This window comes from Alnus glutinosa, chromosome 6 (assembly GCF_958979055.1).
Source record: "Alnus glutinosa chromosome 6, dhAlnGlut1.1, whole genome shotgun sequence".
Lineage (NCBI taxonomy): Eukaryota > Viridiplantae > Streptophyta > Magnoliopsida > Fagales > Betulaceae > Alnus > Alnus glutinosa.
In genome coordinates, this window is record NC_084891.1 from 28,033,539 (window position 1) to 28,058,573 (window position 25,035).

The 25,035-nt window shown below is 35.6% G+C and overlaps 2 protein-coding genes across 5 annotated transcripts; both read right to left on the reverse strand.

Moving 5' to 3' along the window:
• Positions 1-2,966: 2,966 nt before the first annotated feature.
• On the reverse strand, positions 2,967-9,954 carry LOC133870448 (uncharacterized). The gene is made up of 2 exons (XM_062307573.1): positions 9,723-9,954; positions 2,967-6,482 (listed from the first exon to the last, which is right to left on the reverse strand). The coding sequence occupies exon 2, from the start codon at positions 6,383-6,385 to the stop codon at positions 3,359-3,361; it is 3,027 nt and encodes a 1,008-aa protein (XP_062163557.1). The 5' UTR covers positions 6,386-6,482; positions 9,723-9,954; the 3' UTR covers positions 2,967-3,358.
• A 3,365-nt stretch (positions 9,955-13,319) lies between these two features.
• On the reverse strand, positions 13,320-23,612 carry LOC133870232 (kinesin-like protein KIN-6). Of its 4 annotated transcripts, none has more exons than XM_062307318.1 (22): positions 22,988-23,612; positions 22,687-22,883; positions 22,323-22,446; positions 22,102-22,196; positions 20,613-20,736; positions 19,952-20,017; positions 19,616-19,678; positions 19,337-19,387; positions 19,062-19,144; positions 18,855-18,969; positions 17,729-17,777; positions 17,446-17,600; positions 17,079-17,285; positions 16,779-16,883; positions 16,385-16,459; positions 16,176-16,269; positions 15,487-15,581; positions 14,806-14,935; positions 14,577-14,662; positions 14,133-14,257; positions 13,943-14,021; positions 13,320-13,773 (listed from the first exon to the last, which is right to left on the reverse strand). In XM_062307318.1, exons 1-22 carry the CDS (start codon positions 23,540-23,542, stop codon positions 13,675-13,677), a joined length of 2,772 nt encoding a protein of 923 aa, XP_062163302.1. In that variant the 5' UTR covers positions 23,543-23,612; the 3' UTR covers positions 13,320-13,674. The 4 variants fall into 4 exon arrangements, 3 of the variants coding, with proteins under 3 accessions (XP_062163302.1, XP_062163301.1, XP_062163300.1); XM_062307317.1 differs by having other exon boundaries at positions 14,577-14,631; positions 14,802-14,935; XM_062307316.1 differs by having other exon boundaries at positions 14,577-14,655; positions 14,802-14,935.
• Between the last annotated feature and the right edge of the window lie 1,423 nt (positions 23,613-25,035).

A 25,035-nucleotide genomic window follows, 5' to 3' on the forward strand; every position in this document is an offset into this window, starting at 1 on the left:
TGTGAATATGAGGATTTGATGGAAAAAACAGAACCAAAAATCTAAGAGAGAACCGAGGATTTGGTGATGGAGATAGGAGATGAGCTCATGAGCGGTGGCTGTCCAATAAAGGTGTTTCTGGGATAAAGTTAAAAAAGAAAAAAAAAAGAAAGTAAAAGATAAAAAAATATTATTTTAACATAAAGGGAGAAATAAAGGGAAGATGTTGTAAGAGCATTCCTAGCAGCTTCCCTTCCCTTCCCCTTCATTTTTCTTAAATGTAGAGAATAAAACTATTTTTTGCTTCCCTATCAAAAAACACCCCACAGCAGCTTCCTTTCATTTTTTCCTATATCATTAAAATATTATTTTGTTACTTTTACTTTAATTAAAAGTAAGAAAAGAAAGAGATAAAGTAAGAGAGAGATTATATTTTTAGAATAAACAATTGAATGAGAAGTGAATTGGGAAGCACTGTAGCAATCATAGGGAACATATAAGGGAAGGGAAGCTGCTGTAGGATTGATTTTTTGACTTTTTTAAAATTTTCCCTAAAATGTAGGGAAGGGAACCCATGTAGGGAAGCTGCTAGTAAGAGCATTCCTAGCAACTTCCCTTCCCTTCCCCTTCATTTTCCCTAAATGTAGGGAATAAAACTACTTTTTACTTCCCTATCAAAAAATACCCCACAGCAGCTTCCCTTCATTTTTCTCTATATCATTAAAATATTATTTTGTTACTTTTACTTTAATTAAAAGTAAGAAAAGAAAGAGATAAAGTAAGAGAGAGGTTATATTTTTAGAATAAACAATTGAATGGGAGGTGAATAGTGCTTCCCAATGCATTGGGAAGCACTGTTCACTTCCTAGGGAACAGATAATTGTAGGGAAGCTGCTGTGGGATGGTTTTTTTTTACTTTTTTAAAATTTTCCCTAAAATTTAGGGAACAGATCCCTTGTAGGGAAGCTGCTAGTAATGCTCTAATGAGTGATTTGTAATTTAGGCCAACCATATTAACCGATGGTGCTATTTTTCATTTTTTTAAATAAAACAAATATATCATTATAAATTTGAAAAAAATTAATTAATTTTTATTTTTTTTTTGAAAATATAGAAAATTATTTTTATATTTTTAATTTTTCTAAAAAAATGAGAACTTTTAATTTTTCTCTTAATTTTTAAATTTGGTCACCCTTGATGTATTTATGTTTTTAGTTTTAGTTTTTTTTTTTTCTGAATTTTTCGTTATTTTTATTTTATTTTGTTAAAGATATTTTCGTTATTAGAAGAAAATTGACAATCTTTAATAGTTTTGGGATATTATTTAAATTAAAAATTTGAGAAGATGTTGTCAATTGGCTAATAATTTGAGGGTTACGTGGATTAAAAAAATAAAAACTAATCTATAAAATCCTACTAAATCACAACTCACCTGGCAGAAGGATATGTCTTAGTACGAAAGGTATTTGGTAAAAATTGTTGAGTTGGATTTTGTTTTTTTAATAGTAGTGAGAAGTGATTGATGTGATATAAAGTAAAAAGAATTTATATGAAAAAGTTAAAAAAAAAAAAGTTGTATTGTAGTGAATTTTTTTTTATTTGAATAATAATAAAAAATTATTAATATGATATAAAGATGAAAAATGTTAAAATATTTTAAAATTGATTTTTTTTTTTTTAGGATGAAGAAGAAAAAAAAAAAAGAATTGCGGTAACTTACCAAACATACCCAATCGTGCAATGTGAGAGTAAGCATTAACAGCAGATTTTCAACCATTTTCCTTAATTTAGGGTAAATTTAAGAAATCAAACCACATTTTTTTTCCTGCAAAAACACCTTAGAGCATTAGAGCATTACTAGCAGCTTCCCTACAAGGGATCTGTTCCCTAAATTTTAGGGAAAATTTTAAAAAAGTCAAAAAAACCATCCCACAGCAGCTTCCCTACAATTATCTGTTCCCTAGGAAGTGAACAGTGCTTCCCAATGCATTGGGAAGCACTATTCACCTCCCATTCAATTGTTTATTCTAAAAATATAACCTCTCTCTTACTTTATCTCTTTCTTTTCTTACTTTTAATTAAAGTAAAAGTAACAAAATAATATTTTAATGATATAGAGAAAAATGAAGGGAAGCTGCTGTGGGGTATTTTTTGATAGAGAAGTAAAAAGTAGTTTTATTCCCTACATTTAGGGAAAATGAAGGGGAAGGGAAGGGAAGCTGCTAGGAATGCTCTTATGGTATAAAAAATAATTGTAAGGTCCTTGTGGTAGACGAACAAATTACTTTATGAAATCTTTTTTCGTCCACAAACTAAACAGGAAGTCAAAAATCGTTAAGTTGCAAAGTAAGTCAAATAACAATATGACATGTGTCACTCTTAATAAAAAAAATATTAATATATTAAAATTTTCTTTATATTTTTATATCGCTCACTTCTTATTACTATTATAAAAATAATTCACCTAAAAAAGGGGCTTACGTTTTTGAGCTGAATCGCACTAACAAGAGTCAACAAGCATACTTGAAAAAAGATTTGAAGTAAATCAAGTAAATTGCCGAAGTGCAGCAACGCAATGGCTGCCACCCCAACATCACTGGATTTAGATCCCCTACAAGTGTAGTTACAACCCCTTAACTAAAGAGGACGCAAGAAAAATTGTAGGGATTGTGAAAAGACCCCTGCCCAAGCAACTAGTTCGGGTAAGTGGGCCTCCTCGGATCCAACATCCCCATGATGGCTTTGACAGCCAATACCGATCGAACCAGAGTAGAGACTGAAAGCGGGAAGAAGAACCCCAAAGTAGTTTGAATCAGGAGTTGAAGGAAGTTCCACGCTGTTTCCAGCGGGGAATTGAACGTGAAATCTTTCAGCCCACAGTTCAAATTACCAAACTCAGCCTCGGGTTCATTGAGCATTGACATTGAGGACAGAAGAATTAAATTATCAAGGAAAGCCTACACATAAGCTAATTTGTTTCTGTGACCTTTAATATAAAGCACCATAAATGATAAAACTATGTAAAAAGAGGCCAGTTCCTATAAATTTCTGTGATATAAGAGAAATTACAGCTAAATGGACCAAGCTTTCTATGATTGCAATGGCCGTCTATTATGAAACACAGAAAAAGGACATAAGAAACTAAATCAAAGTTAAATAATAAACCTAATTTTTCCCTTCAGCAATTAATTGCAAGAATCATATTACATTCAAAACTCCCCCAGCTTTATTCAGTTCTAATTCCCCTCCCCACTAATTAAGGCCAATGGCTCACCAACTATTCTGATTCATTTTAGGCATCGGAAGCATCAATTTGCTTGGCTGGACCTATTGGAACTGATCCAAAGAAAGGAAGGAGCTTAAGATAAATAAAACGCTTCTATTTCCACGGTGGCTGCTGGTGTTTGTAGTTAAACGCATAGGGTTCCCATCCACTATCCGGTTCCTTTCTTTTCCCACCAACCCCGGAGCTTGAAGAGGGTTGTAAGTTGGTCCTCAAATGCTCCTCCATAGACCTACCTTGACCAGGAATGAAAAGCTGTCTCGAACCCCCCAAGTCTCTATTCCCTCCCTCCATCATGAATCCGGAGTTCAGATCAAAATTTGGGCGAGACGGCCCTACACTATTTAGACCTTGCTGTACACCACCAATGCTCATGATGAAAGGCGACTGTGGGTAGGAAGGCGGAACAGCTGGTGCAGAACCCACAATCTGCGGCAAAACGGGGGCTCCTCGAGAATCCACCATATACGGGATTGAGCCCGCAGGTCCATACATGGCCGAGGAGAAAGACATGGTGGGCCCCGTTGTGAGTCCATTGTACCCAAAAACAGGAGAATGAGTATAAGACATTGTGGGACCCATCCCTAAAACACCCCCTACTCTTGTCATGCTAGCATCCACTGCAGGCTCCACAGACTTGCCGTTTGGCAAGGATGGAGTTTGAGCAAGAAAATCTTTTCTATTGACTTCCACTCTGGTGCCCATGATAGAAATAACAGGAGCATCTGGTTTCCGTCCTCCATATACATTCCCAAATTGGGAAGGCCTAATAGGCCCGTGATCCAAAGCATCGTTCTGAATATATGGTCTGTCATTCAAATCAATGTTCCACAAAGAAGGCTGCATTGATGATGATGAAGAGGCAGGAGATGGGCTGCGATGGCTATTCCTGTTGTTAGAGAGCTGTTCTCCCATCCTCGAATCCAAGATTGGAGGATCACCATCATCACCAAGACAGTTCAAGTCCAACTTGAACCTCCCTGATCTCATTGGGCTCACTTCAACTGAAGATTCACCGGAAGGAAGGCCAGATGACACAGGAATTTGTTTTCCCAACTCATCTCCACCCTCAGCGACATTCAAATCAATGTCAAGGCAATGGTGCCTCTGCTTTGAACTATCACGGGTTCCCCGAATGGAAAGAGTCTTATCACCATCGGGAATCCTACGTGGAGATGCTGGGCGGAAGGCGCTAGTAGCAGCACATCCTTTCCATCCAAGACTCCCCTCAAACTGCAAAGGGGCTACAGGCAATCCAGGAGCTGCTGCTGGCCTTGAAGCAGAAACAAAAGAGACGGGTGTCAAGGGGTTCATTGGACAATCCATTTCGTCAGAGCAGACCTCTTGATTTAGATCAAAATCACAAGGGCCTTTCTCTATGTTAACCTCTGGTTCTTGAGCCGCTTCAGTCACCTGAGAGGACTCCATATCATGTGCGCTATTTTCTGGTTCATTGTCCAGATTATCTGAATTAATTGAGCCTCCCTCCCCCTCAGGATTTGTCTCAGCAGATTGACTTTGTCCAGTTGGCACCTCCTCTTGTGGAACATCGGTAGGTTGGTCCTGCTTTCCATTTATAGAGTCTGGGCTACCTGGCTGCCTGATTCCACCCTCAGATATTTTCTCTGAAGATGAGCTGAAGAATGGTTCTCTACAATCCACCATTTCTCGCTCTACTTCTTGAGCAACTTGCCGAGCAACTTCTAGAGCATCAACCATGCCATACTCAAGTTCAATATCAGACCTTCTTTTGTCAATCACGTCAGGATTTTTGGTATACATTGCTGATTTAGGAAAATCAGAAGCTTTCATAAAATCATCACCCTCATCGCTTGTATGCTCCTTATCTTCGTCAGCTTCTCCAGTGTCTTCCATCCTGGAAGTAGTGTCTAAATCCTCTGGTTTTCCTGATATACTCCCATTGGCAGACAACAAAGCATTAGAACAACATTCACCATCTTGACCAGTAGTCTTGAACGCATTTGCACTGCAACGATTTATAACTCTCATATCATCTAACCTGCTCTTAAAATCGGATGCAGGCTTCTCATTGGCATCAACATTATCCTGCAAAGCAGGTTCCCTCATAATCTTCTGCTCGCTTCCAGCTTCATCACCAGTACAAGCAGTTCCAGATTCCAATGCACCTGAGGCAGAAGAGACCTCTGTCATACCTAACTTGTCTGAGGAATTGCCGGCTTCGTGTACCTGCTTTTCACTTTTAGATGACTCATTCATCCTGACAACATCTGAAAGTACCTCATCACTGCCTTGCTTTGTAACTGTAACACTACAAGTCCCAGTAGAAGTGGTTCCTTCTGCAGCACGTAAGGGGGATTCTTCTTTTATAGAAGGATTTTCTTGCAAAGGGTTTGACAAAAGAGAGGAGGCCAAAGGGTCCGGAGGTCCATCTTTGGTGTCCTCAGGGCCTGATACCATATGAGAGCCAGCCTGATCATGATGATTTGGAATCTGTACATCTTCAATCTTTTCTGGCTGAAGATCATCTGATCTACTCAAAGGTGACACTTCATCTCTGGCATATTCTAACACATGATTCTCTTCATTACCGATTCCTCTGGAAATAGGATTATCTAAAGCAGATTGCCCACAATCCTCTTCAGCAAGCCGTCTACTCCCATCATCAACATCCTGGTGAATTAAATCACATTCCTTACCATGCTTCCAGCTATCAAACAACATTCTTGCTCTGTCCTGAACCTTAGAGCTATTGTGGCCAAGAAGATTCTTGACAGTAATCAAAATCCCCGAAGATATTGATCTCTCATTGTCTATATGCAACGTTTCAAGTGCTCGTAGCAGTGCAGTGATTGATTCTTCTACACAACTGTCACTTGTGTCCTTACCAAACGTTTGAGCATCCTTCAACCATCTATCAATAAACCAAAGTCCATCTAACTGAATAAAAAGATCAAGACAATCTTTATTCTCTGTGGCAGCAATAGTGCTTGCAACAGCAGCCCACTGCCTGGTTGCATCGCCAACATTCTTCACAACACAATCTTTCTCCTTCTGCATTACATTGAGCAGCTCCTCAACTCGAGATGGGACTGTGAGCCCATCTTTCATCTCGGTCAACGTAAAGAAATCCTCGAGCGTCATACTGCCTCAAATACCAAGTTTCCAAGCATCAAAGAAATCCTTGTGACATCCTGATGCTTTTTCTCCCATTGGATCAGAACAATGTCCACAGAATGATCTGCAGAGCAAAAAATTACAAAAGGGGTAAACATACAATTCTTGTACAGTAAGCAAAATTGCCATATAAGCATAACCCTTCTAACTACAGTGATAAGTAATCCAAAACCTTTAATACGGATCACCCAGGGGGTGGAACAAGAAACCTAAACTGGTCAGCACAAATTGCAAATACATTATGTAAGTTTAAAGAAGTTCAAAACCAATACATTTTTCGGAATCAATATTTAATTAAAAAAGACTTGGTAAAAGCAATCAAGGTCACACAAAAAGATATTTTGATAAGTAATTCAATCTAATTGAATGGGCACAACCCGAGTTCACAAAAAGTATAGTCACATAAAAAATAAGAATGCTTTTACGGAAAGCAACTTAGAAATCACAACTAGGTAAACTCTCATCCTCAATTGAATTAAACCCGGAATCAAGATGAAGTATTACAGCCATGTACCAGACAGAATATAAAACACGGAACACATTTTGGCAACAGAATAAAAACTGTTGACAAGAACTGAGTTATCTTTGTTCACACAGTTCAAAAGTGCATGAACCAATGATAAGGTCAAGTTCTTATCAACAAAAGCAACACACGGGGTTTTAAAATATCAAATCAAGAGAACTAAACTTAAAAAATCCAGTTGCAATCATAAATTATGGGCATACACTTTCAAATAGCTAGAGGGCACAAGGGCAAGATAATTTTAGCATTGGAATGAAGTCCTTTCTGAATGTGAATTTTCAATCATAACTGGACAAAAGACAAAGTCAAAAAGCTTAACACCATTAAACTTACAAGGACATTCACCTATTACACACCTTTAAAAAAACTAATTAAAACATTACAAAAAAGTGTAAAGAGTAATAAAGCATAAACATTAAAATAATAATAATAATAATAATAATAATAATTAATTAATGACGAGGAACCCCTCCAAAGCAGGCCACTTCGTGTATCCACCCCTATCGGGTAAACCTCAGACCCAAAACATAAATAAACATAAAAGATGTGTTAATTAGTTAAGCCAAGACGAAGCTAGTTTTCTCCAGCTAAAGGACCACATCATCTGGGTCAAATATTTACAGGACAAAAAAAACCATTACAATTAATTTGACAAATCAGTAAGTAGAACGTTGAACATAATAGCTGCCACAACCCAACTGGTGGATGATACATAAGGAGACTACATGCAATATATGGGAGAAAAATAACTAACAAAAGAAAATTCTACATCTGACAAAGACAAGCCCAAACTTTTGACCAATTAACAACCTTTGGAAGAACACCACAAAATGGTTGGAAAAAAAGAAAGATAATAAAAACAAAGTTCTTATATTTTATACCAAGAACATGACCATTAAAACATATATCAATCATAATGATCCTCCTAAAAGCACTCGTAGTAGATATGAGAACTTGTGGTTGTCAGCACTAGTTGAATTCCACATATTTAACTAAAAAACGGGTTTTATTCTCTATAACCACCCCTCTCTTCCCCAAACATAACAAAACTGTCCTCTCACTTGAAACATTGCTACCTCTGGACATTGTCTAATTACGAACCAAATTTAAAAATCGTCTTTACGTTCTCTTAGTCAATGTTGGGCTAGTGTCGAGAGCAATAAATAAGAGCCTTCAATGTAAAATGTAATATTATATGGAGATCGGTTGTCCATTGTCTTCCTGGGAGGTATTGGAAGAAGTGAAATACAAGGGATTGAAAGGATATGGAGCTCTAAGATCTTAAAGAGCATAATGTACGTATTTTGTTTTTGCGGGAGACTTTTTTGGGCTCTCTGAATATTTATCCTTAGCTATCTTTTTGGGCTTTTGTAGACTTAGTTAATTGTGTCCTTCCCTGTACTTAGCTAGTTAGCTTCCATCTTCTCTTCCTTCTTTAATTAGAAACAAGAAATTATAACCCAAAGGAAAAAATAAAAGAATTTTCAAATGAAAATGATTTACGGCCATGAAGTAATTATATAAATGAAGAAAAAAAAAATGTTCTGGAACCTTTTCCAACTAAATATTTTTGTCAAAAAGACAAAAACCAAGAAAATCACACTGACAAGTAAAACCAAAACTATCTATGTTAATAAATAGCTTGTAACATCAACAGAAGATGGAAGGGCATATATGTGAAAGAAAATATGATATTTCAGTGAAGATGCTCAACTATTTGTAATGAAAACAACCACGTTAATGATTGGCGAAGACAACAATCCTTTATTGTGAGTCAATAGTTATGAAGTACGTTAACATGGCAGGCACTAGGTAAATGTAACCTTGTTAGGTAATAATCTGAACAATGGATAAGAAACGTAAAACAATACTGGGAGTAATAATATTTGTCAATTTAACTACTTATGATCCCAATAATCTTGAGCAATTTGGATTATGTGTATTACGATCCACTTCCTAATGTAGTAAATGTTCTGTGCTTTCGGATAAAAAGATTAACAATAATATGAAGAAAAAAATTACTGAATCAAGGCTCATACACACACAGAACATGCCCATTAACCCCCCCCCCCAAACAAAAGAAATGAATCAAGGCTCATGCAAACCTATCATTTACACATAGTTTTTCACTGTTCCAAATAATATTGGTCAAAGTTCATCACATTGTTGGTTGGGGGATACAAACAATGAAGTAGGAAAAGAAAAGGTCACAACTTTTAACAGAATTCTAATAATCAGATAATTCAATGCCTGTTGTAGATTTACAATGTCCATAAAATCGAACCTCAACTGCAAAATAAACAGTAATTAAATCCTGAAGGGCCACAGAGGCACCAAATCAAAATCCCTCAAGCAAAAAATATTTGAACAGAACGATTAAGAAAACTCAAGTCTTACTAAAACGAAACCATAATTCTAAAACAAACAGCTCGAAACCATACCAAAAAAAAAAAACTTTCACCTTCTCTTCCATAATAGCTTGAAGCAAGAAAGGGAAAAACAAAACAAAATAAAAAAACACAAATTACCAGAATCATAGGGTACCAAACCCTAGAATTCAAAAATAGCAGAAAAACGAGCACGATGAAACCCTGGATTATGCCTTTCCGACTGAGTAGTGGTGTGCGCATAAATAAATTCGTGAATCATATAAAAATTATATTAATTAATGCTCTGAAACAGGTGATTAATGACGCTAATAATTGGAAATTAATAAATAACATAAAATTAGAGAATGCAAAACAGCAATTAATTACAATCATGGCATATAAAACTCATTACCTTCGTCAATGAATTCGAAACCCTAGCTCCGACTGAGTCTTCACACGGAGAAGCAACCTCAATTCCCTCACTCTCTCGCGGACTTTCTCTCTCTTACGGTGCTTTCTCTCTCTCTACAAAACCCTCGCCTTGTTCTCTGTGAAGTGATTTTTTTTTCGAACCAGAGAGACAGAGAGCAAAACCTCTCTAACCTTGTTCCTCGGAAATTGTTATTATTTTTTCTTTTTTTTTTGTTTTCAATTAGTTTTTATTCTGTTTAATTTTCTGCTTCGGTTTTAGTTCGCTATTGGAGAGCTACACGTGACAAGCGTGCGGTCGAGCCGCGGCTCGGGGAGGGCTGGCTTAACCGGTGAACCGATAACGTAGGTTTTTAGGGAATTCGAAGATGAGACAGGGTGGGTGTGCCCAAAGGGTTACAGAAACTGTCAATTCCCGTAGTGCCTTTTGTGGGCCTTTTTGTAATGAGGTTTTCGGAGAAAACGAAAGGGGCATATCGTTGTCACTGTCACTTGGTCCCCATATCAGTCACGTGCGGTCACGCCTGCGTTTTCTTAAGAGAATGGAGGCTCTATTGGTTAAAAACTTTTGTTACTTATATTTTGTTTTCCGTTCACAAAAACATATATATACCAAATAACACAAGCATTAAAAATTGTTTTCACATATATATATATATATATATTATATCAATATATTTTCTTAAACTAAAAACAAAAAATACCCCAAAATACATTAATGAACATACTCAAAATTCTTCAACCATTGGTTTCAAGTCCATGAATGGACATCAAGTATTGACACAAGTGTTAAATATTATATTTATATTTTTATTCAACAATGCTGATGTGAACTCCCAAGTAATTATTTGATTTTTTTTTTTTTAAATAATAATTAAATTAATAATTAGTTAAGACTGTCATATCATTATTATTGGACAATTGTTATATATATATATATATCATGTAGATTATGTTGTCACAATTATTTGCTGGAAAAAAAAAAATTCATTTTGATGGCCCAAATCATGAAATCACCATGATTATATGTAGGCATAAATTACCCATTGTGGATTTGATTCCTTAATACATCTTCTTGCATTGGCAACAAAATATCCATAGATTTTTAAGATAAATCTCTCGACGAGAAACAAATTTTTAACACCTCGTGGAAGCATATAGTTAGTAGTAAAATAATAATAGCAACAATTGAGACTCAATGATAAAAACAAAAAAAAAAAAAAAAAAAAAAAAAAAATTGCAATATACTACACATTTTTCTCATTTTTATTTTATTGAGCTCTTTTGTTTTGGTTTTTTTAAAAAAATAAAAACGATTGATATAAAGATTTATGAGCATTGCCATATCACTGTATAATATATAGCATTACTCCATCACAAACAAAAATTTATATGTTTAATGTACCATTTCATAAGTTTTTTTTTTCTTCAAAAAGAAAACGGAGATAATATGCCGGAATTAGCGTTTTTAATGTACCTTATGTTTATACACTACATCAGTCAAGTGGATCAATTGCAACAAATGACAACAAATACATGTAACTATAAAATTCACAGAAATTGCAATTATGTTAATATATGTATACATACACAATTATGTGTCTGTCTCCAATGATAAGGCATATATATCTCTAAAACAATAACCGATGCTAAAGTTTAATTCGTTTTAGCAACATTAAACTCGTATCCAACTCTTATTTTATAAGCTTTTTCCTCTCTTTAAGAGATAGACCCTTTTGAAGATATGTGCTGAATTAAGCTTGTAAGACTGTCTATGTTTACCTCTTCCTCATGAAATATTTTCGATGTGTTGTGACTTCATTCCATTTTTTCTTTTCCCTATAAATAAATAAATAAAAAAAAAAAAAAAAAAAAAAAAAACTCGTATCCAACCCTTATTTTATACAGCATTAACATATAATTTTTTTATTTTTTATATTAAAAAAAAAAAGGTAAGGCCATAGGTTTAGATCAGCTTACTCAGCGCTTAGGTGTAGCAAGGAGAGATGAGATAGCGTGTCCATTGATTGCCTGTAATTTGCCTGCATTTTTCTAAGATTAAATATTATTAATTATTTTAGGAGAAACGCCCATGTTCAAGTTGTGAGCGGGCGGGCTGGGCTTTAAAGGCTTCGGAAACATAATTTGAAATGATTAGGAAAATGAGCTCCCAATGTTCTGACAAGACCTCATAAAGTTAATCATAAGAGGGTGAGAAAAAGAGATAAGAACAAAAGGTTTGAACTAATCGGTTGGGATTGAGACGTTGAAACTTTGAAAGCAGTCCTAATCCCTTTCATTAGTCCCAAGTCTTAACCATCCTGGTGGGCTTAGAATATAATGCAAGGTTTATATATATATATAAAAAAAAAAAAAAAAAACATTAGGATGGCGACCTCACTACACCGGGGACCACAGGGTTCCCCATAGGACCAGCACACCTGGCACAAATTTCACATGCATTGAATCAATTGGGTTGAAATTTCCCAGCTTCTCCAATTCTCATTGTTAACTAATAAGTTGTTCAACATTCACTAAAACCATGTCTTTTCTTTTTTCTTTTGCCATTTTTTCAGGGGGTTAGGAGGCTACAAAGACAACTACAATTAGTCAAAAGTAGTAAACTCTTCATTATCTGCCACAAGAATCAGGACCTCTTATAATTCCTACCCAAAATGAAAGGAATTGACTGAAACTATGAGAGGCCGTCAATGGGCTGGTATGTCCAAGCAAATGCTTTTTTTATTCAAGCAACCTATTCTAACAAGTATGTTCTCTGGTCGAATCAGGGAGCCCCAACATGATGCAAAAAAGTGTTATCAAAAGCCTCTTATAACCCTATGCCTGATTACAGGGAATAAGGAAAAGAGTAATACTACACATACTCTCACTTCTTTACTCATTTCTCCACACCCTTAAATAGCTTTTAAAATAATCATTGGCTTTAATTACCAATTATAGGAAATTTCAATCCAAGCCACACCGGCTAAGATAAAAGAAAGTGTTTTCACCAATTTGGGCCGGCTAAGAGGATGATTGCAGCCTAAAAGAGTCCATTTCCAGATGACCCATCGTCTCTCATGTTAGCTTCAGCCCAACTGCAGATGAGACCTCTTCTTGCATCAGCAAAACAGCAACTACCAACATTTTAATTTAGTGTTAACTGATGTGTCATTGAAAATGACCATTAGATTTTGAATTCATGAAAATGTGTAGCATTTTTCTTTAATTTAACTAAAGTACAGGGTGAAGGCCCAGTTGACTGATATCAACTTTAGAACTTAAACCAGATTACATGCACAGCCCACAACTTCTTAAGCTCTATATATTGTACCGAACAAAGAAGAACCCATATGCAGAGAATAACAGCCTACATCGAAGCCCACAAGGAATACAAGGTCTATAGACAGTCAATCAAGTGCTTGCTATTATAAGCAATAGAGAGGATAAAGGAATCTTCCGAGTAATAAACCTAAAGCATGAAATATGAAGATGGGAGAGTCCCGCGTCAGGGAGTAATGAAGATGGGAGTGTATAGAGTGGGTGTTTGTCTAGCATTACTCTACGAGGGTGGTCAGAATAATACAACAAACGTATTAATAGTTATTATGTAACAACCTTCTATTTGGAACAATAATGGTGACTGTTGTGGATATAAAAATAATCAAACAATTTCAGTCTGCAACAAGGCAAACATCCGAAAACCATATTGAAAGCCTCTCACACTAAAAAGAGATACTCTCCAGAAATCAGGTAACCCGTGTCCGGTCATCCGAACTACTGCATCATTTACCGATACCAGTCTAGTTCATATTTAGATATATAGGCCCAAAAAATGAAAGCCCCACCCCACCTATACAAAAAGTGGCTGTACAATCCTAGCTGAAAGAAAAAGGCCTTCTCTTTTTTTAAGCTAGGATAAAAGGGTTGCTATATTAGAGGTGAAGATCGCTCTTAAGTAAGCGCAGGAGAGCGATTCTGCCCTGAGTTGTTTTTTTTTCATCTGCAGCCAATTTCCTTCCACCTCGATTTCCCTGCAAATGATATGATAGAAAATCTAATAAAATTTTAAAGAAAACTTTTTTTGGTCTTCCTTTAACCTTTTTATTATTCCTTTTTGTTATATAGTCGGTAAATTATAAGCCTCCTTTCAGGTCAGGCAAGAATAGCAAACAAACAAGAAAATAGAGTAACTGTCAAAACCTTTGGTTTCTCAGCATCGTCTTCGACGTCCAAAGTAGTGAAATCCCTTAGCAATATGGATGAGGCAGGCGCAAGTCTCCTAATTTTGACAATGAAAGACAAATAGATTTAGCAAAAGCACAAACCACAGTTATTGTTTGGCTTAGGACCACAGAGAAGCAAGGTTAAGATGGAACCCAACCCCACTGACCTTTTTGGTTTCTCTGCCTTGCAGGAAACATCAACTCTTGGTTCAATATCTGGCAAATCAACAACGTCGGATTCTTTGGTAAGCGTAACATCTTCCTCTTGTGATTGAGGTGGATCCAACAATTCCTATAAACATCAGAGAAAAAGAAAGAAAAAAAAAAAGCAGAAGCAATTTTTACAGTAAAGCCTTGCATCATAATTCATAAAAAATTATATTCCATTAAAAAAAAAAAAGAATTTTAGAGCTCAAATTTTTCTGTGATAAATCATCATCTCTTTCAATTCTATAAAAGTAAGCTTTCATCAATTTAAACCTCAAAATAAACTGAAACAAAAAGATTTTAGCGTGCCGTTAACCAGGATAATCACTTAGGGAGATCTCACTTAAAAATATAATGTATATGCAAAGAAATAGCAAAAAACTAAGAAAAAACAAACAGCTTACCGTTGGTTCTGTTATCGCATCCGCAATATCCAATGTACTGCAATCCCTTGGTAATCTGGATGAGGCAGGCAACAGTTTCCTGATTACTATAACATTGATGTTAGACATGAACCCACCAAAAAAGAAATGATACAAATGCATCATGAGAAACTCTGTCATCAGCATTGAGGTTCAAGGACAGCAAACTATGCAGATTAAATTTTAAAAATGCAACACCCCACTGACCTACTTAATTTCTCAAATTTCAAGTCTTTACAGGAAGCATCAAATATTGGTTGACACTCTGGCACATCAACAGTGCTGCATCCTTGGGTAAATGCGACATCTTCCTTAGGTGATGGTGGCAGATGCAAAGATTTCTAAAGAAAGACCAAAAAGAAAAGAAGAATAAAGAAGCATGAAACCAATTTCTACATTAGAGACATACCTCCACAATTAACAGTACTGATTTTTATTTATTATTTTAAAAAAACTCTCTAATTAGATCAAGTTTTCTATTAACAGATCAATAATTTCTTTTCTGAAAGTGTTAAATTATCTTCATCAATTAATGCCTCGGTTTATTTTATTGTAACCACAAAATTAACTGTAGATAAACTTTTAAATTGCTCATTAGAGAATGAGAAGCTCAAACTCGAAAAATGGTTTACGGTTTTAAAAAATAGAAACCATTTTACGGAAATTAAAAAAAAAAAAAAAAAATTATCATTTGAATCATAAATGTTTTTGGTTGACCATTATTTTCCATCACACCAAATACCAAAAAATACGAAAAATATTTTTCATAACTTATTTTACGCCGAAAAAAACGGAGTCTAAAGCAAAACAAGAAAATAGACATTCCAAAAAGAAACCTGAGGAAAAAGGCATCATTATAATTCAAAGCATAGGACACGAAACAGAATTTAACCTCATCATCCTCGGTAAGCAGCTGGTCCAGCTCCACTGATGAACAGCTGTCATTTCTAACCATGCCATGTGATAGCGAATAGCTGATTGCAAAATCTGAAGGCCATGAACCCGTTAGTTACAGATAGAAACCATGCTGAAAAATATACTAGTAGGTGCGTAAGCATACTTTGATCCCAACCACAGTATTGGGAACCAAGTCCGTTTCAGGACAACTAGGCTACCAAGTAAACAAAGCCCATTCTATGTCACATGCCAAAATTCACAAAAAATCCAATAATTAATTGCTGACAGTAAGACTAAGACACAATAATTGCTGACAGTTCTAAAGCAAATAAACATAAAATTGACAATTACATCTGATAACTAATTGATTTTAACTTGTAAAGCACTTTAAACAGATCTTGAAACAAAATGTTTGGCTTAAAAAAAAAACATGTTTTAACTAAATTGAGGGCATGTCCTTATCTCCTCAAAGATTCTATATGCATAACATGTTTTCATCCAATCACATTATTTCAAGCCAATACATTATGGACGCGACAGGTTTGGTATCTAGATTCTATAAACTAACCGTATTTCAAAAGAATTTGAGCATTCAACTGCTTAGATTCTAAATGTTTACATATTGTAGAATAAGCAGTCATTATAGCATAATATGCAAACAAAAGCAAACTTTCTAAATCAAACCTGTTACTTCAGCATTTGAATAATTATCCTCGATTCCCGAATATTCATTTAAACCCTCCGTGTTGTGTCCATTCCCAAGAAAGATATCACCCATCTGATTACACAATATCAAAACTAGTTATATTCTCAGCAATTCCAGACATACATAAGAAAAAATATCATATTCTTCCTATCCTGATGTAAGATATGCCCAAGTCCAGCACTCATACCTGAAAATTCTGCTGGTCAGAGTTTTCAACACAAAAGCATGAAGCATTAGCCGCATCAACATCAGAGTTACTCACCTAAAAATTTGGGAAGAACATTCATTATATCAAATAGATTTCCTTAAAAGGGGACACTGCTAAAAAATATGCACTGAAACTACCTTAGAGTGGTATCAAATTCTAGCTCATTGTCAAAACATTCCAATTTACTTAAATTTAAAGAAAAGACTCCGCCTTTCTCTGTGAAATACAATTTAAATACTATTATATTTACTAAAGCACCCCCAAAAAAGTAGCCATAATTATAACTCCTTGATCCCCATGAGATAATTGACGATCATAAAAGAGCCAGGTTGGAACTTATTGAAAGAAAAAAAAAGTGCAAAGATATTTGTACCTGAGAGAACACATCTTTATCCTGTCCTGGTGAGGAGCCACACTTTTCTAGAGTGCCATTGCAATAAGATGCATTGAGGTATGAAGATTGAAGATCCACATTTTTCTGAACATTAAACAAAATCTTTGAATATTAATTAGTTTTTCAGTGCATATCTACACGGATATCAGAAGTAAAGCAAGAAAGTGAAATATAACAAGAAAGTAGGAGTTCCAAGAACATAAACAAAAGAAAAATGAATAGCACCATTAAAAGGAAGAGGGGCAGAGAGAGAGAGAGAGAGAGAATCCACTGGCAAACCTCATCAATATTACTAGATCCACATCCCTTTAAGTCTACTTTGGATTCAGAACTAGTGCATAGCTTAACTAAGGAGCCATCCTTACGAAGTCCCTTGGAACAAGTACTGCAGGACTTCAAATCCTCCAGCTCTTTTCCTAGCTCAAGATATCTAGTCTTTTCATTGCTAAGGTTTTCTTTGAGACTCTGGATTTCACTCTCTGCCGCCTGATTAGAACCAGAAATTTTGAACAGATTATGCTAGTCAGTTTATTACTAAAAATTGCATTGATAGAGATAGCAAAGCAGTATAACCAAAAAAAAAAACTTAACATGAAAATGCTAATTGAAAAGTTTTAAGCATAACATATTATCAATAAATTAATACCTCGAGTTTTTGTTTATATTGCTTCAAGACATTCCATAGAGCTTTAGCAAAATTCTGCATTATCTGATGGTTTCTCTCTTTCTCTGCCAAGTCAACAAAGTCTGATTTTTTGGTTGCATTTTCACTAACATCCAATCTGCAAATTCTTGAGGCTTCTGAAAAGATATAACCAAACATGTTGGATGTTCTAAAGATAAACATGACGAAACAGGTCAAGGCACTAGAACAATGTGAATGACGGACAGAAAAATTTTAAATAATAACTTGATACATTTTATACAACCTTCCGTAGAAAGCTTGTGTTCATCTCCAATGCTCTTTCCTTCTTCAAACTGAAATCAAACCAACGTATAACACAAAATTGAAGTAAGCCTAAATCAAAGGCATATTCATTATAACAATTTGAAAGTATGATCACCAACGTGATCAAGTAAAGATTCTCAGGAACCAAATCCAACAGCACACATGATGAATAAGGAAATCCATTTTTCAACCATGATGTGGACCAGAACATGAGTTTCAAGTTTCAACAGGGACATTGGCGTTGCCAAGCAACTACTAAAGATTTAGACACTGCATATGCATTTGTTAATATTAGACATACATAAATAAGTATATTTGAATGTTTATCAGCATACAACTGTCGATATTAAGAAAAAAAAAATCATAAAACTAATAACTACTTGAAGAACATATAACTCCTTTTCATTGAGCACATCTTAAAGGTAGGGCGAGTCTTTCCTTAGTGTTTGCACCAACTTTCAATTGGGAAAGAGTATTACATACCATACTTATTAGTACCAACATTGAACAACTATCAGTATGTTGCTTTCTAACATAATCCAACAGATTTAAATGACAAGGAAATCTATTGTAAATTTTATATTCTAAGCTCACAGAAAAACTACTTCTAAATTGCAAGAACATATGGAGAGAGGGATATATGTTTCAGCTTGGCAAGAATGGTCGCAGCTCAGCATTGTAAGACAGAAAATTGGAATGAACAAAAGTAACAAAAGATAAAAACACTACTTGACCATAAATTTTACAATGTAACGGAATTAGTTTCAACAACAAACCAGGATTACCTTCTGAACTCAATATAACATATGTCCATTTTAAAAAATAGAACAATACATTTCTTGCTATTCCAGATCATATGATATAATAGACATCAAAAGAGAAGCCTAAACTTTAAAACTGTACATGTGACACTTGGGAGCAAAATTTCATCAAATCCCCTGGGACTTAAATTACATTTTAAGAGCCCCATGCAAAGAAACAAACTTGACAAATTACACTGAGGCAACCAAAAATAAGGGAGGGAAAAAATTAACTGATGTAAGTACGCAAAGAATTAGAACCTAAATGGGAAACATTTAGCACTCCAAAAAGGATGAATAAAATACCACACAAGCTTCAAGGCCGCTAACTTTCATTCTTTTCGGCTGTTCAACTGTAGACAGTGCTTGGAAATGCCTCTTGTTACAATGCATAATGGAAGACTCCTCATTATTATTGAATCTAATATTATAAACATTAAAAACAAATTAAATAAATAAATAAGAAACTTGACAGTTTAATCAGATTGATGGAAAAAAATGTGTTTATTTTACTTGATTTTCATGTATGGTGAAGCTTGTTTTAGCAGGTAGGATGTATTGAGATAGTCATCTGTTCCTGCTCGAACTGTTAAAATCTGCAAACACAACAAAAGAATGCATGAGATTTTTTCAAAAGTTCGTAGGAAAAAATTGGAGTGCAAGCTTATTTAAGATTATTAAATTGGCAACATAAGATCTCATCAAACAGGAAAGCACCATTATCCACGGCTTTAAATTGAATTTGTAGCTTTATAAAATTGAACTTTTGGGAATCAAAATTTACATACCAATGCCATCCGCTTCTTGCCTTCCAAATAATCTCGCAGGTATTTGGTTAACTGTTCAGAGAAAAGGTCACAATTGTAGCATATGTTTGATTCAGAGGAATTGTGTTAAAGATGTCAAGAAAAGACCAAGACCAGAAGACAATGTGTAACATTAATTCCTTGACAATAAGAAACCAAAGGGTGTCACTCCTTCAAAAGAAGATGCATTGGAGGAAAAGAATTGTAAACTCAAAGCTATGAAGGACTGTAACATATGAAATCATTATAAAGAAGCATTACCAACGAGTTCTGGAAGTGCTTCTGCAATGGCTTCTTGGGGTTCTTTTGGTGCTCCAACAATGACTGGAAACAAAGAAAACAACAACTATATTACATGCACAGGGAAGAAGGGGAGGGGGGGGGGGGGGGGGGGGGGGGGGGGACGAACAGACAGATAGAGAGTATAGGACTAAAACATATTGAATTGTTAAAATAAAATAACTAACAGCAAAATGAGAAGCAAATTTTTTTTTTGATAAGTAGCAAAATGAGAAGCAAATATAACAACAAAAGATAATTATCAAGACCATAACATGGACGACAAGGAGATCCATGAACTAAATTAAGGATACATACTCTTAGGCATAGGCCAAAAACCATTGATGTATTGTTGATAAAATTGCTTTCAAGCAATCTTGCCCCCTGCAAATTGATAGACTAAAGTTAAAATCAACACATGCGTGACCAAGGTTGCAACATTATACACGTGACATTTACCTTTCACCGCTTAAGACAAACTCATCTGACCTCATTATGAATTCCTAAGGTCATATTCTAAATGTGTTCTCTCCAATGTAATGTTGGATTTTAAGTTTGCATTCTGTTAGTTCTATTATTGTACTGGGATTCAAAAAAACACAACTGAGAATGTCATTCCAATAATTACCTAAAGTTCCAATGCTTCAATATTTTGCTATGTTGAGAACATCACTAGAACAATCCACATCCAACAGGACATAAATTTAGACCTGAATCCCAAATTAAAACTTTAATTAGCCCAGCTCCAAATAACAACTATCTGTAATATTAAAAGTTTAAAGCCCCTTGTGAGCTCCAACCCTTAAATATTATCCAGTATTATTTTGGAAACCACAAGTTACCAGAATTCTATGAGAGCAGTCATATAGCCAGTTATCACCATCCCCTAGGGTGCATCAATAAAAAACCCCACAATTTTCAACTATTACCAATTACTAGTTTCATACGGACAAATCAGCTTATTTTAAAGGTAAAGTACCTGATTTCCAGTCCTTTTTTCTCTTTCAGCTCCAGCAAGGTCAACAATCGTTAAGACAGCATTGTTATTAACTTCACCAACCTTGTAAGAAACACTGCTTATGTTAATGATGCACTGCGACCGGCTACAAGCAAGTAAAAGAGAAAAAATAAAATAAAGTTATATTTTGTAAAATATTAACAATCTGATTCCTGCAATCAATTGAAAAAAAAAATGAATATACTCATCATTTAGTTTGCAACTCAGTTCCTCAAGAAACAAGTCCAGAGGAGAAAAAAAGAGAAAACATATCTATATTCCATAAACTCAAAAATCTATGATCATCAATAAAAAAAAAATATAAGATTAGTTGTGCTCATATAAAATCTCAAGAAATATTGATAAGGTACCTGTAAGACAAACAATTGGGTATATACATACATACACCTTGATGGCGATCTTAAATGAATAGAATACGCTGTCAGCTTATTGTTATCATATCAAATCTTAAAAGCTGCTTAAAAGAGAAATTAGCATAGTACTCTTAATCAAATGAAACTGTCAATGAACATTTTTGTAAAGCTACAAAAACATTTCAGTGACTTATAGATCTTCCAAGCCCCATCAATCAAAGTGGTAAGAGCACATCAAGTGATTCTTCAACTTTGATTTTAATCATGATCCATTGATGATGGTAAAGTTGACCTACCAATTACATAAAATTGTAAACAATAAAATGATTATTGCTCAACTTATTGTATGTAAGTCATATAAAAGGTTATCTCATTATGGATAAATTCCAGTCTGAAGCTCCTAACATCACACTCAATCAGTCATGAGGAAAATAATTTGTAATACCACTTTAGGATTCAGCTGGAAACCCCTTTTTTTGGCTGAAAATGATATAAAGCTTTAAATGTGAGGATGATGTTTCATTTTGTATACTTCTTGTGTACTAAGAGATGTCTTACGCTTTCAACACTATATGTCGATTACTTACATAATAAAATAAAAAAATGTGAGGATGATGCTCAACAGACCAGACAGACTCTACAGCTGAAGCATAATACCATCTGACAAGACAGCAAAAACCACCTAGAATAACATGAATTAAAGGTCAAAAGAATCATTGTATCGCTTTCTCAGCCATAAAGCTATTTGCAATCCTTAAAACTCTATTTTTGAAAATAAGATGATTCTTAGCTTTAATATCTGGACTCTTCCATTTTTTAAGCATCAGAGGCAGAAAGGGCAAGTCGGTTTTTTTGCCAGGATACCTTCAACGAAGATTTCCAATCAATTCGCTCTACAGAATTTGGCAATCAAGCATCAGTGGAGCTCTTCCATCCAGCTAGCTCTTGACTCCACCCCAGAACAAAGAAACCCCAGCAAAAAACAACTGAATGTACTCGCACAAACTGTTCCATATTTCTTATCTATTTCAACTAGAAAATTCAATAACAATAGCAGGGAAGAAGGAAAAAAAAAACATGGTTTGGTTGCCATGCACCTTGACTGGCTGTTTGCATTTGTCATTCCCGTGGCACGTTTTAACATAGCACAAGCTATTAAAGATTCTGCCTGTCCAGCGTCAGAGACAACAACCTGTTTACATTAATGGAATAAACAGACAAGTCATTTTTATAGTCTACCCATAATCAAAATGCATTTTAGATATACTGTACGTCAAAAAAAGAAACTAGACAACATACGACAGAAACAGCTATGAACCTCTTGAAGGCCTTTTATAGTTGATTGCTGCATGCTCAAATCGGTTCCCTCCGGTGACAAATCGCATACCTTCTCTCCTTTCCCTCGTTCAGAATATATTTCAAAAATAGATATAGAAAATGACCTGAAAATATATCGTATCAGATTTATTCTTTCTTTACAACCTTCAGTCCCTCCACACGTATTAACAGTGAGAATAATCGAACTTTGAATATACTGATAATACTACTATATCTGGCAAAATTAACACAAAAATCCCACATTCACAATGCAATGGACCCTAACAAATTCACCGAATTCTCAAAAACAATCCAGAAATCTATAAAATGCTTTGAGCACATATTATTACATTATCACTGGTTACCTCGACGACTCGGATCTTCCCTCGGACTGCTTGAAGATCTGTTGAAGCGCAATCGGTACCATACCAGGTTCCCTGGGACTCCCGAAGACGGTGTGAGTCTTGCCAGAGCCACTGGGCCCCAATGCGGCAAGCATTCCACTCTTACCCTTCAAAAAATCCTCCACCAGAGGCTTCACCATTCTCTCGTACACTTCACCCTGTGTTGTCAATTTCAAAACGATGAGTTTTATCAGATTCTTTTAATTTCCGTGCATTTTCTCGGTAACCAAACAGATCAGCGAAAAGAAAAAAGGCAAGAAACCTGAGGCGAGTCGGCCGGAAACACATAGGAGAACCCTTCGTAGACCTCGGACTTGATCCGCTTCGATTCTTGTAGGGCTAAAGGCGGCGATAGTGTCACAGAGTGAGAATCACTGACAGTTACACAAGCTTCACCACTGTTCTTCTTCTTCGCGTTCTTGTCCCTCGACGCGGACTTCTTCGCCGGGTTCTGGGGCCACGCGTTCTTGGCTCTCGACCTAGGGTTCTGGTCCCTAACGCTGCCGTTTCTGCACAAAGGCTTGGGTGGCAAAAGAGGCCGAATTCTAAGGTAGACTTTGATGGTATCGGAGATTGGGCCTTTTGGGGACGAGGAAGAGGGATCTGATTGATGCGGGTTTTGGGGCTTTTCGGGAATTTCCATTGAAAGAATGTCCTGAATCGGAAATGATGGAATGGCTCGCGTGGTTGTTGAGGAAGACGAAGGGACTACTGGCATTTGGGGAGCGTTTGTGGAAGGTGTAGCCCTCGCCTTCCGGGGAGGGTTTCTCCGAACAGTAACCGTGCCCGGACATGGCGTAGGGCTTTTCATCTCCATCTACTCTCCCTGTGTCTCTCCCTTTTGGGCGCTGTCTCAAATGGCGGAAAAACACGAAGTTTGAATTGGATGAAGGATGACCAAGTAATTTTACTTTGTGGAATACCCGCTTACTTCCTACTTTCTTTCTTTTGAAAATATGAAATTTGGTCCCGAAATTTTTATGCGATTTTAATTTAATTCTCAAATTTTCAATTTTAACAATTTGATTTTAAGTTTTCTTTTAATTTTAAATAGGTAGTTCTATTAATCAACTACCCAATTAATTAACGGTATATAACGTTAAACCAATCAATTAAAATAATGTGGCTCTTAATTGACGGTCGGAGACATAAAGTAATAATTATAAGTGCAATGTGACATATACATAGCGGTTACATAACATGTCAAATGTGAATTACGTTACATTAATTGATTAGTATAACGTGGCATACGGTTAATTAATTAGACAAAATGTTGATGAAAGAACCTATTTAAAAATATTTAATTGTCATAATTAAAAACTTAAGATTGTATTTATTTTTTTTCCTTCAATTTTTTTTTTTTCAAATTTCATGTCGAAGATAGAGGTGTTAATTAAACATTCAAGCCTACTAATTCAAATAAACGAGTACGATTTCTCTCTAAAAGCAAGGTTTCCCACCTCTTTGTGAGGCTTTTTCCTCAACCTTCGGTGGTCCTCAAGAGAAGCATAAATGATTTGTGGGGATGGAAACTATCCCCCAGCAACCCTTTTGTATTAAAACTTGTTTTTTTGGCCTTTTGTGTCTATGTAAGTGTTGGCTTTTGGCCAAGTGTATTCTCCTTTGGGACTCTTTTAAGTAACGAAGGTTCTTACTCTTGTGTTCTAAAAAAAAAAAAAAAAAAACTTGTTTTTCTAGTAAAAAGCAGCTGCAGGGGGACGGTCTGTGTATCAGCTCTCTTGGAGAGGGATGGATTTCTTTCCCTTCCTTCTCCTTCCTCCCCACCCCCACCTCCACCTATTTCTCTTGTTTTTATTTCTCTCATTGAGTCATTAGGTTTTTCTTTTCCTCCAAACATCATCTCAGCAACCTAGCCTCCACCTTTGCTTCTTGCCCATTGGAAGCCGTCGTCATACTCTCTGTCATTTTTTCACTCATTGCCGGCTGATTTTCAGGTTTGTGGAAGTTCGAGGACTTGATGTTTTTTAAAGGCTATATCTGTAATCCTCCATTAGTTCCGCCTTTAGACACGCCCCTCCATCATGCTTATGGGGCGCCTATGGGCCTCCCAGCTTCCCACCTCTCTCCTCAGCACCATTGTCTATCCTACAAGTGCAGCTATTTTTTGGTGTTTTGTCATTTTCTTACTGTATTTCTTTCGTTTTTCTTAAGCTTCTGAGTGTTTTGTTGTATGGGTTACTGTCTCCATACTTATTTTTGGTTTGATCATTTAGTAGAGGCTTTTATAACCAGATCTGTGTTGACACATTTATACGCTTTAATCCTTGCATCAGACTCTAACAATGTATC